The 17,586-nt window shown below is 35.8% G+C and overlaps 2 protein-coding genes across 3 annotated transcripts in view; both read left to right on the top strand.

Annotated features, from left to right (window-relative positions):
- Window positions 1-3,164, top strand: part of NUP62CL (nucleoporin 62 C-terminal like) — a 72,742-nt gene extending 69,578 nt beyond the window's left edge. The window contains exon 10 of the mRNA XM_008989730.5: window positions 2,235-3,164. Within this exon, the coding sequence (XP_008987978.3) occupies window positions 2,235-2,329 (95 nt within the window). The 3' untranslated portion in view covers window positions 2,330-3,164. The remainder of the gene's footprint in view (window positions 1-2,234) is intronic.
- A 997-nt stretch (window positions 3,165-4,161) lies between these two features.
- Window positions 4,162-17,586, top strand: part of RBM41 (RNA binding motif protein 41) — a 54,215-nt gene continuing 40,790 nt past the window's right edge. Inside the window, exons 1-5 of one of the 2 annotated variants that reach the window (XM_017968551.4) lie at window positions 4,162-4,218; window positions 7,031-7,147; window positions 7,730-7,922; window positions 8,231-8,435; window positions 10,290-10,361. In XM_017968551.4, the coding sequence (XP_017824040.2) occupies window positions 4,211-4,218; window positions 7,031-7,147; window positions 7,730-7,922; window positions 8,231-8,435; window positions 10,290-10,361 (595 nt within the window). In that variant the 5' untranslated portion in view covers window positions 4,162-4,210. The remainder of the gene's footprint in view (window positions 4,219-7,030; window positions 7,148-7,729; window positions 7,923-8,230; window positions 8,436-10,289; window positions 10,362-17,586) is intronic. The other variant, XM_035287643.3, reaches the window with a different exon arrangement.

The following is a 17,586-nucleotide window of genomic DNA, read 5'->3' as shown; positions in this document are numbered from 1 at the left end:
ATTGAATTGCCTTTGTACCTTATAAAACTTTATTTCTGGACTTTGCTTCTGTTTCACTGATCTCTATGGCTATTATATGCCAATATGCTGTCTTGATTACTTGATTAAGTTTTAAAATTGGATAGTGTTAAGTCCTACAGTTTGTTCTTATTTTTCAAGATTGTTTTGTTCTGGATCCTTTGCCTCTCCATATACATTTCAAGTAAGCTTGTCTATTTCTATAAAAAGCGCCTGCTAGAATTTTCATAGCAATTACATTGCATCTGTATATCAATATGTGGAGAATTGCCATCTTAACAATAGTGAGTCTTTTAATCTATGAACATGGAATATATTTTCAGTTATTCAGATATTCATTTGTTTTTTTTTAAGCAATGTTTTTTGTTGTCAGTGTACAGGTCTTATACATCATTTGTTAAGTTTATCCCTAAGTTTTATAATTCTTTTTGATACTATTGTGAATGAAATAGTTTTCTTATTTTCATATTGTTCAGTACAATTATTTTTTAATGTCAAATATGTATAGTGTATTTAGTATGCTGGCAGGAACCAGTCAGTCACTGATGCTTGTCATGGGACCAAAATTCTGGACATTAAGTACCTTTGTGCAGTTTTTGCCCTTAAAGAATGAAAGTCCTAAAAAATTTAAAGTATGTTAATACAGAAATAGTCCTGGAAATTCAATTAGAAGGCATGATAAAACGTTTATAGTAAGGCTCTCTTAATAATGCTGACTTGTATTTCTTGACAGTTTATTGATTTTTAAAACTGTTATAAATGTACCCTTTTGCATTTAATATGTATCAATCAGCAAATTACTAGAATGTTCTTATGTTGACACCTCTGATCTCAACTTAATGGTTTGTTGTAGTGCTCATCTGTGCTTCTGTCGTATTAGAAACTGTTATTTAGGGGAAAAAATTGTACCCCGCAGTTAGTTATTACAACAAAAAGGAGATATATTTTGTCAGGCTCAACATATAATGTTTTTCTGGCCTTTTATAGACAGTCAGCATTGAAATCACTATCCTTAAAGTGTGATCTTGCAGAATGTCTTTATAAGACAGAATGACATATTATACTTAAAACTGGATAACATTAGGGTTTTTCTAAATGGCTGAAGAAAATTAATGTATATTACAGCTGGCCTTCGAACAATGCAGGGTTTAGGGGTGCTAATCTCCACAGAGTAAAAAAACAAATATATTTTGACTCCTCAAAACTTAATCACTAATAGCCTACTGTCGATGGAAGCCTTACCACTAACATAGTCTGTTTACACATATTTTGTATATTGTCTTTATTATTATATACTACATTCTTATAATAAAGTAAGTTAGAGAAAAGAAAATATTATTTAGAAAATCATAAGAGAAAAAAGTTTACCATTTATTAAGTGGAATTAGATCATCATAAAGTTGTTCATTCTCGTCTTCATGTTTAACAGGCTGAGGAGGAAGAGGAAAGGGTGATCTTGCCTCAAGTGTGGCAGAAGTAGAAGAAAATTCATGTATAGTGGACCTGTGCAGTTCAAAACTATGTTGTCCAAGAGTCAACTGTTTATTGTTTAAAATTTTTAGTATTTATCTTGTAAATTTTTTTTCTTCTTGGGCACCAGTTATGGCTTATTCACTAGTAACCGTTAATGGACACTGAAACAAAGGACCAAGGTTATTTGTCCATGTTAATAGAAAAACTCAGAGTATCATGCTTACTTCAACAGCTTAGTTTTACTAACAGAAAGTTACTGTTTCACATGGTAAAATTAATGGCATTTTATTGTACTCTGCCCCTGAGAAAATTTAAGAACCACCAAGTTAAATAAATCATTATCAGAAAGTAACAGAAATGTAGATATACTCAGTGCGTTCATTTGTTTATAGGTAGCTAAGACCTACCAAAACCTGTACTCTCAATTTAGTAACTACCTTATATGTCACTTTGAGGGTGTAATGAGTAAAATATCAGTTAACACCTCACTCTAACAAAGCATAAATGTCCACTAGACAGTTATTTGCCTGAAAGCTAGGGAGAGCAGAAAAAAACAGTCTTGTCAATTGTTTTCACAGTTTCCAGATAGATGAGAATTTTTTTCTTATGTGTTTTCTAAAACTTAAAGCTATTGAAATTGGTATATAAAGTTTTATTACTCGTATGTTGAAAGGAATACATAAGTTATGTTCATGGGATATTTTGTCTTTAGATTAATGAGTCTGTGACTTTTCCTCCTATAGGCATCCTGCGAAGGACAGTAGAAGAGGTAACACAGGTTTCTGAGGATTATCGTCATAAGGCTCATGCATACAATGTCAACACTGCTTTTTATTGAATGACCATATCTTCAGCATGTCTTTTTAATATTTCATCTTGATCGCAATGAATTGTACATGCTTTTTTCATTTAAATATTATACTGTTGATTATACCTTAGTTTTGTTTTTAGTATTAGAAAATGAAAATTATACTAGCCTCTTTGTCCAGACAGCAACCTATTAGATGTTGACCCTGTATGTGTAATTTATGTCTTAGTCTCCTAGGTTCTACATCCTGGCATCAGCACACATCATCCTTCTCACTCCAATTGAATCGTAGGGTGATGTTTGCCAAAAGTACATGCCAACCTGTATAGTGCTAGATACTGTAAAGTCTCTTCTCAAAGGAACCTACTGTCTAGTTTGAGATATAATTAATGCTTGTCTGTATAGAAACAATATAGATATTTTGTGCATATACAAGTGAACACCTATATGTAAATTTTTAAGTGAATAGAGCTCCCTTTTTATGCAAATGAAAGCATAGTATACACATTATTCTGTACACTAAATATATTTTGGAGATTGTTCAGTAGCATTCTATAGAGAACTTTGTCATTTTTGTAACTGCTACATAGTTTTTCATGGAATTACGCGTTTTCATAGTATGCTCATGGATATTTTCATTTCCATTATTATAAAGAATATTGCAAGGAATGATAGGTTAGAGGATATATATAGTACTGAGGATTCTATTCATAACTGTTGAATTGCTGCTTTAAAGGGAATATACATGTATGATTTTAGTAGTATCCTCATATTGCCCCCCCATAGATGTACCAATTTATATTCCTACCACCATTGTATTGAGAGCACCTATTTCCCCACTCAATAAAACAAGTGTGTTATCAAACTTTTGGATCTTTCTTAATCTGTTAGGTGAAAAATGATACTGTAGTGTACTTTTAAAAATAAACTTTAATTTTTAGAACAATTTTAGTTACAGAAAGGTTGCATAGTACAAAGTTCCACATGCCTACAACTCAGTTTCCCTTGCATAACTCTGATATATTTGTCACAGCTAATGAACCTGTTATTAACTAAAGAGCATAGTTTGTTCACATTTTCTTAGTTTTTACCTTATGTCTTTTTTTCTGTTCCAGGATCCCATCCAAGATACTGCATTACTTTGGTCATCATGACTCCTTTGAGTCCTTTTGGCTGTGACAGATTCTCTTATTTTTGATGACCTTGCTAGTTTTAAGGAGTACTGGTAGTCAGTGCACTTTAAAATTTGTGAAATTGGACATCTTTTTGTACACTTAAAGACATTTGCATTTCCATTTCTGGGAACTAAGAGCCCATGCTTTTAACCACTATACTATACCTCTTTCTTGATTCACCATAATTATCAATAAAACATTTGTGGGTCTAAATACACACAGACTTCTGATTCTGAGTGGAAAAAACTCCCAAGTCTCTATTACAGATAGAGGAGAACCATTAGTACAGGTGATATATAGTCAGACTCATGTATGATGACTCTGGCTACAACGTGAAGAATGAAGCAGAGGCTCGACTGGAAATGGTAGGTAGGCTGGATAAATCCTTGAAAGAAAAGCAGTGTTGATGAGAAGTTTAAGGGAAATACAGAAGATCCAGGAATTAGTGGTAATGGATGAGAGAATCAAGAAGTCGAAGGTGACTCAGTTTTATGAGCTGGATATTTTGGGTCTTCTCTTGAACCTAGATGAGAAATTCAAGATAAATATTTGGACAATGTTCAGCATACCTGTCACTCGAGACCTACTTTCTCTTCCTGTTGCTGTAGCTCTGTGCTACTACAATTCCCAGAGCCCCATGCTCCATCACAATCCCCTTAGAGTACGCCGCGCGGAGTTCTGGGACTTGAGGTCCGCGGCCTATTTACCGAAGTTATAGATAGTGGCCTGTGGAAACATGAGGAGGTAAGGGCTTGTCTGAGGAACAGGCGGCAAGGGGAACTCTGTTCTACCTTTTCTTTTGAAAATGGTTTCTATTGCTTTCTGGTTTGGGTATTGCATGTTCTCGGGATGTGGTTTTGTGGGAGCGGGAAGACAAAGGAGACGCGAGGAGGGAGACGGGCTGAACAGGCCTGCAGAGCGAAGTTCAGGAAGGGCTGCCATCGAGGCCGGCTGATGTGGGATTGCCCTCCCGGGACGGGCCCCAAGAGCTGGCCGGGTGCTGCGGCTTCGTAGTTCCTCACCGACCCAATTAGGTAAAAGGGTTTGGGGCTGGCTAATTCCCAGCTCCGGAGATGAAGGTACCTGGGGCCAGCCCCTCCCCGTCCTGCCCTACTTCCACCTCCACCTGAGAAAGGGGCTTGGGACGGGCGTATTTATTTGCAACATGTGTATTAAAGACGACTTGCTCGGGCCCCGAAACCACGTAGCCCTTTACAATCTTAAAGTAAGGGAGCTGTATTTTGTTTCTAAATGTAGAAGGACACCACCAAAGCGGTTCGATTTGTTGGGGGCTGGGGGCGGGGGAAGGCATTGCTGGGCGCAGTTCCCCCTACTGGTCCTGAGGTAAATGGCCGCTTGAGCCTAAGTGGCCTGAGCCTCCCAACTATTGACCGGCTTAAATTAGTTTTAGGTTCACTCTGCAAGTAGAATCATCACTCTGGAATAGTGTAGTGCATTTAAAATACTTACTGATATGCTTTCCTGCGCTGTCAGTTCCTTGGGTCTTTTAAAATATCGTTTCTGATTTTCCCTGCCTGAAACTAACCTTTAACTTTTTTACCATATCCATGCAAAATAATGTATAATGTATATATACAGCTTAAAGAATAATAAAGGTGCACATCCACTACAAGCTTAAGAAATAGGACATCGCCAGTCCCTCAGAAGTCTACTGTGTCTCCTCCCTCCCTTCGTGTCCCCCTGAGGTGACCACTATCCGGACTGTGTGTTACTAATTCTCTTGCTTTTTAAAATTTTTGTTATTATACTTTTAAGTTCTGGGGTACATGTGCAGAACGTGCAGGTTTGTTACACAGGTATACATGTGCCATGGTGGTTTGCTGCACCCATCAACCCATCATCTACATTAGGTACTTAAAAAGAGAAATAGTTTCTAGTACATATGTATTTATCCCAAAACAAAATGTTCCAAGTTTTATCTGTTTTTCAACTTTATACAAATGGACACATATCATATGAATTTTTTCTGTGACTTGCTTTTTAAAATTTTTACTCAACATTTCTTTTTGAGATTCATCTGTGTTGATGTGTAGAAACATTAAACTTAGTAAGAACTTTTGGAATTCTAAGTAATAAAAAATTGAGATACTTAGAAGAAATTTTTTAAAACCTTGGGCCTAAAGATAATTTGCAATTTTCCAAAATAGGGCCAAGTCTTTCTAGAGCATGGGAATATTGCTTATAATTATGGTTGTTAGTTTTCCTAGGCTTTATCATATCCTCAATAGGAAAGGGCTATTTTATGAGGAAAGTATTTGATACTCGTTTTCTTCCTAGAGTTAACTCATTTTTTGTATTTTTTAAATAATCTGTTGTTGCATGCTTAAATGGCCCTGTCATTTTTTTATACTCTAATAAGAGTTTTTACTTACTTAGTGTTAGTTAGCTAATGCAAGCTATGGCCTAAATGTCTATGCAGTGGTGCCTAGGCTATAAAAATGTTATAACTGTCTTCATATTTCTTTCTGTACTCTCCCCTTTGGAGGTCTCCTCAAGAGCTCCAGATCTTGTTAACACAGATGACTCAAGATTTGTACATTCAGCCTCGGACTCTCATCTATACAGTTCTCTCATCTCTTATTTTCCATTTAGCCAGTCACTCATGCTGTTCCCTCAGAGTCAGTGTCTTGGAAGTATTCCTGACAGTTCATGCTGGCATTTATTTGCATTGTAAGAGGTGCTAGATTCAACATGGCTAAAACAATACTGACTTTCCCTTTCCCAAACCATTTATTCCATCTGGAGCTTTGTCTTTCCTTCATTGGTACCATTGTTCTCTCAGTTACACAGACTGAAATTTCAGGACTTTCTTTGACTTCCTTGCCTCTGCCTCCAAAAGGCCTCTCTCATCTAACCTTTCCTTTCCATTTTCATTATTACCATTTCAGTCTAGACCTTTATCACCTTACACTTCAGTAGTTTCATAACTAGTTCTTGTTTCTTCCCTTTGAATCTATATGGCATATTATAACCACATTTATCTGTGTCACTTGCACTGTGTCACTTAACTACTTGATAAATTCCTTATTCTCATTATCCTTCAGTATATACTAATATCCTTTTGTACTTTCTTTCCCTGTTCTCCTTTTCTTCATCACACCCAATCCTTTGAATGTCAGCTTAAGAATACCTTTCTTAAGTCTTCCTTTATTACCTTATCTCCCGATTATCTATTCTATGAAGTTCTACTAATTTGATATTGCTTCAATGTGATATTCTTCTCTCCCCCCTCCCCCAGGCATATACACACAACACATACAGGCACATATGTTTCTTTTCCCTAAATACATTGTGGGCTTCTTGAGGGTAGGGACTATGTCGTAAACATCATTGACTTCCGTCAGTAACTAGCATAGTGCCTTCTGTGTAAACAGGTGGTAAGTGTTCATGGACCGAATGATAAAGGGCAATGAATTAGTGGAGAAGTGTCTTTGAATAAATGGGGTCACTAATGGTAGACAGTATGGATAAGGAATATATTTTGAGATGCACAGTCTCTTCTGTTTTCTGTATATATTCTTTTTATTTACTCCAGGGTCAACAGCTGTGTGAAGAGTGATGAGCATGTCCTGGAGGAGCTGGAAACAGAAGGGGAGAGACAGCTGAAAAGCCTCCTTCAGCATCAACTTGATACTTCTGTCTCTATTGAAGAGTAGGTATTGATTTTACAATCAGAAAGTATCATAGACTCTCACTTCCGGATGACAGACCTCTCTTAAAGCCTGGCTGGAATGCTCCTCTTCCACCTCCTTTTCTTTGTCAGACTTCAATGTATTAGGCAGGGTTTTGATTCTGTGTCTCTTCCTCTGGGAAGCCTCCCATATCTCACTAAGCCTGGGCCAAGTACCTATTTTTTCTCCTCCTATAGCATCCTATATTTCCCTTAACATAGCACTTGAAACCCAATATTATCATTGCCTCTTTACTTGCCTCTTTTCCACTGTTTTTCGACAAAAGCAGGAGCCATTTTTATCTTTTTTTTCAAGCTGTTAAACCCTCAGCACCTAGCAGAGTGTCTGATGCATAGTAAGTACTCAGTAAATATTTGTTGATTTAGTTATTTATTATCCCTGGATGAGGGGACTATTGATGGAGTTCCATTTCAGCTTAGAAATAAGATGTAAGAGAAAATTTGCTAATGAGTTTCATTCTACGTCTTACAATGTTGAGCCTCCATTTTTGTGAAGGGTAGTAACTTCAAGATGTTCTTACTCTCCTCCTGCATGTTTTGCAGATGTATGTCTAAGAAAGAGAGCTTTGCTCCTGGTACTATTTACAAGCCCTTTGGGAAGGAAGCAGCTGGGACTATGACTTTGTCCCAGTTCCAGACACTGCACGAGAAGGACCAGGAAACTGCTTCTCTCAGGGAGTTAGGGCTTAATGAAACAGAAATCTTGACCTGGAAGAGCCATGTTACAGGTGAAAAGGTGAGTGCGGTAATGCTTTTTTTGTTTGTTTGTTTTTCTCCTTGAGGAAACAGAGCAAAATCTCTTCATGTTGACATTGAGAGCCTTTTCATTTTTAGTGCTCACAAAACTGAGCTTTGTGTCTGAATTGTCTTTAATTTTTAGAATACATACATTGGTAAAAGAGAAGCTGTTCCTTGACTTCGTAGCTAATGCTTTCTATAAACATTCATTTCTGCGCCCAGGTTATCTTTTGACTTGAGACATCAGATCATCACGTTCAGGTTATGTCCTCTATGATATATGCCATCTCATTCCTCTGGTTTCAGAAAACAAGACTGAGGGCAACTCCTGAAGCAATACAGAACCGTCTTCAAGATATTGAAGAAAGGATCGCGGAGCGTCAGCGCATTCTTTGCCTGCCACAGAGATTTGCAAAGAGCAAACAGCTGACCCGGCGGGAAATGGAAATAGAAAAGTCTTTATTTCAGGGAGCTGATCGTCACTCCTTCCTTAAGGCTCTTTATTACCAAGGTATGTGATCCTCACTGACTTTGATGTGTTCTTTCACTGAGAGAAAGATTAAACAGCAGGGCATTAAATATGAAGAGTTACTGAAGGGAGTAGGGGAGAGATACTACGTTTGAGAAATGTATGCCAGAAGAGAGACATATATGTGCACAGTTAGTTGCATGACAGCATAGAAACTGCTATTATAGAGATTTGAATAAAATACTGAAGTAGCACAGAACATAGAGCATCTAAGTCTAGTTGGGGGAGTCAGAAGTTGACATACTAACTCCTGATGGATCAACAGGTGTTTGTCAGGTAAATAAGGGAGAATGGACATTAAAGGCAGTAAATAGGAACAGGATTATGAAAGAACCTGGTGTGTCTAAGGAACAATGAGAAGTTTAATGTGGCAGGAGTAGAAGGAGTGGCAGGGAATGACAGGAGGTGACACTGGAAGGAAGGGAAGGCAAAGGTAGATTGTGAAGTCTTGAGGCTGAACTACAAATTAGCACAAAATATATAGATAAATAGTATGTTTCTTAACCAGAAGGAATTAGTTTGACAGATAATTTTACTAGACACTGCAGAAGGTGCACGGAAGTTTGAGAATGGTTTCTCACCTTGTGCCAAATACAGTATGGTTGGAGAGATAAACATGTAACATTTAGTGACAATACTAGATACATTTGCTAAGTGTTTTTGGAGTTCAGAGGAGGGAAAGGCCACTATGTATTGGTGTGATTGAAGAAGGCCTCTCAGAGGAGGTAGGATTTAAATGTTCTTTTAATACTACCTATTCTTTAGAAAGGAGAGGTAGTGGCATTTCAATTGCAACAGATGGTGTGAGCACTATAGAGTGTGCTTACTATGGAAGAGATGTGAGACGAAGTTAGAAAGGTAGCTAAAAATTTTGAACTGTATTTGGTGACTAGTAAAGACCTATACAGAGTTAGTGATCCTTAGTTTGAATATGGTTGAAGGTTTTGAACCAGAAGTAACATGATAAAAGCCGTATTTGAAAGTTATTAATCTCGTGGTCAGTAATAGGATTAGAGAGAAGAAGAACTGGAAGCAGGGAGAATGGATAGGAGATATTACAATCATTTAGGCATGAAGGCTCGTTCTAGAATGATAGCAGTGGAATTGGAGAGAGGTAGGTTTACAAGGGAAGAACTAGTAAAACTTGTTGACTGAAAGTGGAGGGAGGTCAATGGAGAGGTATGTGTCAAAGATAATTCATATGTTTCAAGGCTGTATGACTTACCGATTGGCAAAATTAAGAAAGCCTTTATGGGGAAATTTTGAGGAAGGATAATTAATTTGATTTTAAACATGTTGAATTTGTGAGAATGGCATGATCATCAAATACAAATGTTGAGGAGACAGTTGGAAATGCAGCAGTGAAGCTCAGGAGAGAGGTCAGAACTAGATACATAGAATTAAGAATCATCTATCCATAGATGACACGTTAAGGCCATGGGAATGAATGAATCATTTATTAGAGATAGAAAGACCATAGACATGGCAGAGCAGTGGTGCAGGAAGGAATGAACAAATGAATAGCCTTTTGCAGAGAGACATTTAGCATAATGATTAAGAATTATCATTATGGAGGCAGACTACCTGGGAAAATCTCCTGGCTCCCCCATTTACTAGCTATGAGATGCTAGGCAAATTACCTCTCTATGTTTTACTATCTTCATCTGTAAAATGAGAATATTAATAGTAACTATGTTGTAGGGTATTAGGAGGGTTAAGTGAGATAATACAAGTAAATCACTTAGAGCAGTACCTGGTATTTGGGGTGGAGGGTGGGTGGTGTATGAATCTGTTCTGTTTCCTATCTTTGAAACTCCTTGCTTTAAACCTTCACAGCATACCACAAAAAGACAAATGCAGACAAGTACATGACCTCAATGAAGAGGAAGATAAAATTAGGCACAAAAGGCAAGTCGAGAGTTTTCTTATAGTGTTAGATTTAGGAATGTAACCTAGGGTCCCAGATTTCTAAGTTGAGCACTTATTTAATTCCATATTCAGTATATGACAATGTTTATAGGAAATGATCCAGAGGAAGCATATTATCCTGATACAGAATATTAAATAGAGGCATTAATAGAAGTTGTAAAGCTTTTACATATAGTGCTGTTGTCTTTTCTTTATACATTTAAGTTATTATACCAGACATAAATTGACCTTAATGATTTTTATATCCCATTTCACAAATAGTTCTGAATATTTTTATTAATCAGTAAAGTATAGTTATTGATGATGATATGATAGCTAATATTTTCTTATTTTTGAAATGAACTTCCAATAAATTTGCATGGGGCTTCTTTTTTATTGGCATACAATTCTGTGAATTGTAAATCATGTAGATTCATGTAACCACCACCACAATCAAGAGAGAGAACAGCTCCATCACCTTAAAAAACTCCCTCATGCTGTCCCTTTATAGTCACTCTCAACCCACCATAATTTCTGAGAATCACTGTTTTCCATCACTGTAGTTTTATCTTTTAGAAAATGTCATATAAATGGACTCATACAACATGTGACCTTGTGAGATTGGCTTCTTTCACTCAGCATAATGCCTTTGAGACTCATTTAAATGAGTTGTGTGTATCAACAGTTCATTCATTCTGCTGAGTAGCATTTCATCATATGGACATTCCAAAGTTTGTTTATCCATTCGCCCATTGAAGTGCATTTGGGTTGCTTCCAGGTTATGATGGCTATGCATAATATTGATATGAACATTCTTGTACAAGTTTTTTTGTGAACGTAAGTTTTTATTTCTCTAAGGTAAATATCTAGAAGTGAGATTACTGGTCATATGGTAAGTGTACATTTAACTTCATATGAAACTGCCAAACCATTTTCCAGAGTGGCTGTACCATTTTGCATTTTCACCAGCAATGTATAAGAGTTCTAGTTGCTCTACATCTTTGTCAGCACTTGGTATTGTTAGTTTTTATTTTGGTTATTCCAATAGTTGTGAAATGGTACCTCATTGTAGTTTTAATTTGCATTTCCTTAGTGGCTAATGATGTTGAACATCTTTCATATGCTTATTTGCCATCCTTATATCCTGTTTGCTAAAGTGTCTGTTCAGATCTTTTGCTGTTTTATAATTGGGTTGTTTATTTTCTTCCTGATGACTTTTGAGAGTTCTTTATATATTCTAAATTAAATCTTTTATTGGATATGTGATTTTAACACATTTTCTCCCAGTCTGCAGTTTGTCTTTTTATTCTCATAATAGTGTCTTTTGCAGAGCAAACATTTTTATTGTGGTAATATATATGTAATGTAAAATTTACCATTTAAACCATTTTTAAGTGTGTAGTTCTGTGGCATTAAGTACTTTCACATTGTTCTGCAACTATCACAACCATCCATCTCCAGAAATTTTTCATCTTCCCAAACTGAAACTCTAATCATTAGACACTAACTCCCCATTTCCTCCACCCCCATCAGCCACTGGCAACCACCATCCTACTTTCTCTCTCTATGAATTTGACTACTCTGTTTCTATGAATTTGACTACTCATAAAAGTAGAATCATACAATATTTGTCCTTTTGTGGCTGGCTTATTTTTGTTAACATATCTTCAAAGTTCATCTCAGTTGTAGCATGTGTCAGAATTTTCTTTTTAAGGTGGAGTCATATGTATATAGCACATTTTGTTTATTGATGGATGCTTAAGTTGTTTCCATGTTTTAGCTTTTGTGAATAATGCTGCTACAAACATGGATGTATACCTGCTTTCAATTATTGTGGGCATATACTCAGAAGTACAATTGCTGGATCACATGGTAATTTTACATGTAATTTTCTGAGAAACTGCCATATAATTTTCCATCAAGACTGTATGTACTATTTTACCTTCCCACCAGCAATGCACAAGATAAGAGTTACAGTTTCTCCATACCCTTGGTAACACTTGTTATTTCTTTTCTTAAAAAATAATAGCTGTCATCATGGGTGTGAAATGGTATCTTATTATGGTTTTGATTTCAATTTCCTTGATGATTAGTGCTGTTGAGCATCTTTTCATATGCTTTTTGAAGTTCTATATATATTCTGTATATTAATTGCTTGTAAGACATATGATTTGAAAATGTTTTCTCCTGTTCCAAGAGTTACCTTTTCACTCTGTCTTTTGATGCACAGAGTTTTTAACTTTGATGAAGTCCGATTTGTTGATTTTTTTTCTTTTGTTATCTATGCTTTTGGTGTCATATCCAAGAACTCATTGCCAAATCCATTGTTATGAAGGCTTTTCCTTAGGTTATCTTCTGAGAGTGTTACAGTTTTAGCTCTTACATTTAGGTCTTTGAATGAGTTAATTTTTGTATATGGTGTAAGGTAAGAATTCAACTTTATTTTTTTCATGTCGATATTCAGTTTTTCCAGTACCACTTGTTGAAAAAAAGACTGTTCTTTCCACACTGGATCATCCTGGCACCCTATTCAAAAATCATTTGACCATATATGTCTGTCCTTATGCCAGTACCACACTGTTTTAATTATTATAGCCTTGTAGTAGGTTTTGAAATCAGGAAGTGTGAGACCTCCAACTTTGTCATTATTCAAAATTGTTTTGGATATTTGAGGATCAGTTGAGATTCCATATGAATTTTATAATGGATTTTTCTATTCCTGTAAAAAATGTTATTGAGATTTTGGTAGGCCTTGCATTGAATCACTTTGGTTTGTATTGACATCTTAACAGTATTGTCTTCTAATTGATGAACATGGGATGTTTATTTGTGTCTTGTTTAATTTCTTTTAGCAACATTTTGTAGTTTTCAGTGTATAAGTCTTTCACCTCAGAGAAAATGTTTTCATGTCTTGTAAAATCTTGTGTATCAATTGATCCTTTCATGGGTTGTTTTTTATGTGTGTGCATTTATATGTGTCTAAGAACTCTACCTGTTCATGGAAAAGATATTTTCCTGTCTTTTCTTCTGATATATAGTTGTACATTTTACATTTAGATTTATGATCCAATTTGACTTGATGTTTATATAAGGTACGAAGTTTAAGTTAAAGTTCACTTTTTTTTTTGGCTTCAAATGTCCTGTTGTTTCAGAACCAGCTGTTAAAAGAGTATTCTTTCTCCATTTACTTGCCTTTGTATTTTTGTTGGAAATCAATTGGCCACATTTGTGTGTTAATATGTAACTCCATAATTAATCATGAAAAATTGAAATTCTTCCCCCAAGATAAAAAAAAAAAAGACAAAGATGTCTGCTCTTGCCACTTTTGTTCACAGCGGAATGAAATTAGAAATCAATAACTGAAGGACATGTAGGAAAATTACAAATATGTGGAAATTAACACTCTACCAAACAATCAATGAATTAAAATGAAATCAAAAGGAACACTAGAACATATTTTGAGGTAAATTAAAACACAACATGCCAAAACTTATGACAATAAATTTAGTGTTTGGGGGATATTTAGCTGTAATGCCCATAGCTGTATATGGCCATATTAATAAAGAAGAAAGATTTCAAATTAATAACTGAAACTTCCACCTTAAGAACTTATAAAAAGGAAAGCAAACTAAATCCAAATCAAGCTGATGAGAATAAATAATTAAAAAAAGAGCAAAAATAAATGAAATAGAGGAAACAATAGAGAAAGTCAGCAAAATCAAAAGTTAGTTCTTTGGAAAGATCAACTCATGTATAATCCCTTAGCTAGACTGATCAAGTTAAACAGAAAGAAGACTCAAATTTCTTTTTTTTCTTCTTTTTCTTTCTTTTAATGAGGTAGGAAAAGTTATATTCCCTCAGATACTGGTGCCAGAATTTTATCCTTTTGTTTGAGAAAATATTTTGATAAACTTGTATGGGTATGTGCTAGACATGAGTGCTGTTCACTAATGTTTCTGCTTCTTCTCCTCCTGTGGTAGTGAGGAAGGAGACCCTTAATAATCCTTGAACCTCTAAGACCACCTCCCCCTTGACCTCGACATTGCATTTCAATAGGAGAAGTAAAGGCTGGCAGACCGGGTACCACCTTTAACCACCCTCCTATAGATCACAGGCATGGTGTGCAAGAATCTTTTTTTTTTTTTTTTAAGATTGTGCCAGTGCACTCTAGCCTGGCGACAGAGCAAGACTCCATCTCAAAAAAGAAAAAAGAAAGAAATTTAAGCATGTTTATTAGCAAAAGGAAAGGAATCAATCCAGAAAAATATTAAAGATATAAGAGAGGGACTCCAGCAACATATAAAAAGAATTATGTATCATGACCAAGTAAGATTAATCCCAGGAATGCAAGGTTGGGTCACCACATGAGAATTGTATTTGACCAGGCACAGTGGCTTACACCTGTAACCTCAGCACTTTGGGAGACCAAGGCGGGCCAATCACCCACAATCGGGAGATTGAGACAAGCCTGCCCAACATGGTGAAACCCTGACTCTACTAAAAATACAAAAAATTGGCCTGGCGGGGTGTTGGGCACCTGTAATCCCAGCTACTCATGAGGCTGAGGCAGGAGAATCACTTAAACCTGGGAGGCAGAGGTTGCAGTGAGCTGAGATTGCACCACTGCACTCCACCCTGGGTGACAGAGTAAGACTCTGTCTCAAAAAAGGAAAGAAAGAAAAAGAAAAAGGAAAAATAAAGAAAGTTGTATTTTTTTTTTGAAAGAAAGAAAGAAAAAAGGAGTGAAGAAGAGGAAGAAAAAGAGGGAGAGAAAACGGGGATGTAGCTTAATTCTAAAAATGGGTATTAATAATGGCCGATTAATATTTTGTGTACTTAAGGTAGAGAATGTATATTTTGTATATTTAAAATGGAGAGCTCTATAAATATTTATTGAGTTTACTTGTTCCGGATCTGAGTTCAAGTCCTGGATATCCTTATTAATTTTCTGTCTCGTTGAGTCTAAATCTCTTTATGAGTCTTATGTATCTGGGTCTTAGGATCGTTAGCTCTTATTGTTGCATTGATCCCTTTACCACTAAATCTTTGTTGCTTTGAAATCTATTTTATCAGATGCGAGAATTGCAACTCCTGCTATTTATTTATTTATTTATTTTTGCTCTCCATTTGGTTGGTAAATCTTTCTCCATCCCTTTGTTTTAAGTCTTCGTGTATCTTTGGATGTGAAATGGGTCTGGATGTAGCATATCATTAGGTTTTGGCTGTATCTTTTGATTGGGGGATTTAGTCGACTTAAATTTAGGGTTACTGCCATTTGATGTTAACCGGCTATTTTATCCATTCATTGATATAAATTCTTCATGTTGATGATCTTTACTTTTTGGTATATTTTTAGAAAGGCTAATACTGGTTGTTCCTTTCTATGTATAATGCTTCTTTCAGAAGCTCTTGTAAAGCTGGCCTGGTGATAATAAAATCACTGAGTACTTGCTTGTTCATAAAATATTTTATTTTTCCTTCAATTGTGAAGCTTAGTTTGGCAGGATATGAAATTCTGGGCTGAAAGTTCTGTTCTTTAAGGATGTTGACTATCGGCCCCCACTCTTCTGGCTTGTAGGGTTTCTGCTGAGACATCTGCTGTAAGTCTGATAGGCTTCCCTTTGTGGGTAACCTGACCTTTCTCTCTGGCTGCCCTTAGTATTTTCTCCTATGTTTCAACCCTGGTGAATCTAACGATTATGTGCCTTGGGGTTGCTCTTCTTGAGGAATATCTTTGTGGTGTTCTCTGTATTACCTGGGGTTGAATATTGTGCTGATTTGCTAGATTCGGAAAGTTTTCCTGAATAATATCCTGAAGAATATTTTCCAGCTTGGATTCATTCTGTTTGTCGTATTCAGGTACACCTATCAAACGTAAATTAGGTCTTTTCACATAGTCCCATATTTCTTGGAGACTTTGCTCATTCCTTTTTATCCTTTTTTCTCTATTCTTGTCTTCTCGTTTTATTTCATTAAGTGGGTCTTCAAGTTTCTAAAAGACTCAAATTTCTAAAACTCAGTTCTACTTTGGTTCTTATTTGTATGGTACATCTTTTTCCATCTTTTTGCTTTTAGTCTATTTGTGTTTTTGAATCTAAAGTATGTCTCATGACAGCAAATAGTTTGGATTTTCTTTTCTTTTTTTATTCGATTATTTCAATCTCTGCCTTTTGAGTAGAGAGTTTAGTTCATTTATTTTAATGTATTTAATTAGAGTCTGTTAATAAGGATTTACATCTGCTATTTTGCTTTTTGTTTTGTTTCTCTTGTATCTTTTTTGTTCCTCTGTTCCTCCATTTATTCCTTCTTTTATGTTAAATAGATTTTCCAATGTGCCATTTCAATTCACTTTCTGCCTCTTTTACTAGTTTTGTGTGTATGTGCATGTGATAGTGGTTGCTCTGGGGATTACAATTAACATCTTGGCTTAAATAAATTAATTTGTATTAAAAACAACTTAATTTCAATTATATTTAAAAACTTGGTTTAGCTGTTCTCTACCCCCCCCCCCACTTTCTACTGTAATTGTCATACCAATTACATCTCAGAATGTGGCTTTTTATTAAGTGCCAGGCAGGTCAGATAGTTCCATCCAGATCAAATAGTGAAAATTCTCCAAGGATGGGGCTTTTGGGGTATCCAGAACTGTTCTGCTGCTCCAGTTTCAGCTAGTCTGCTGGTTTTTGCAGCTTCTGTTTTTGTGAGATTGTTGATTTTCCAGGCTACTGCAAAGCTAGGGAAGGGGAGATGGGATTATGGAAAGTTGAAATGCTACAAACTTAATTGTTTGAGTTACATTCATCTCTTAGCATATGGATAGCCAATTGTCCTGGTGCCTTTAGTTGAAAAGACTATCCTTTACCATTGAATTGTCTTAATATCTTTGTGAAAAATCAATTGACAATAAATGTAAGAATTTTTTTAAATTTTTTTCTCTTTATTTTCAGCAATTTGATTATGCCACGTCTCATCCAGGCATGACTTCTTTGTTATTTCAAATTCTTGGTTTCTTAACCCTTCCACCTGCTACCATTTACTCTTCATAGCCTTTAAATGTACCATACATTCTCTCCAGGTTTTATAACTTTATTCAATGGGAGAGGTAGAGTGAAGTGTGCTTACTTCATCCTATCCAGAAACAAGTCCTAATAGCTACTTATTTTGAGGATTTTTCCAGTCCTTGTACTAAGTATTTTTCTAAATTATCACATTTAAACCTTACAGC

This window comes from Callithrix jacchus, chromosome X (assembly GCF_049354715.1).
Source record: "Callithrix jacchus isolate 240 chromosome X, calJac240_pri, whole genome shotgun sequence".
In the NCBI taxonomy this organism is placed as follows: domain Eukaryota; kingdom Metazoa; phylum Chordata; class Mammalia; order Primates; family Cebidae; genus Callithrix; species Callithrix jacchus.
The sequence above is the reverse complement of the archived record's forward strand: the minus strand, read 5'-3'. Positions and strand labels throughout refer to the sequence as shown.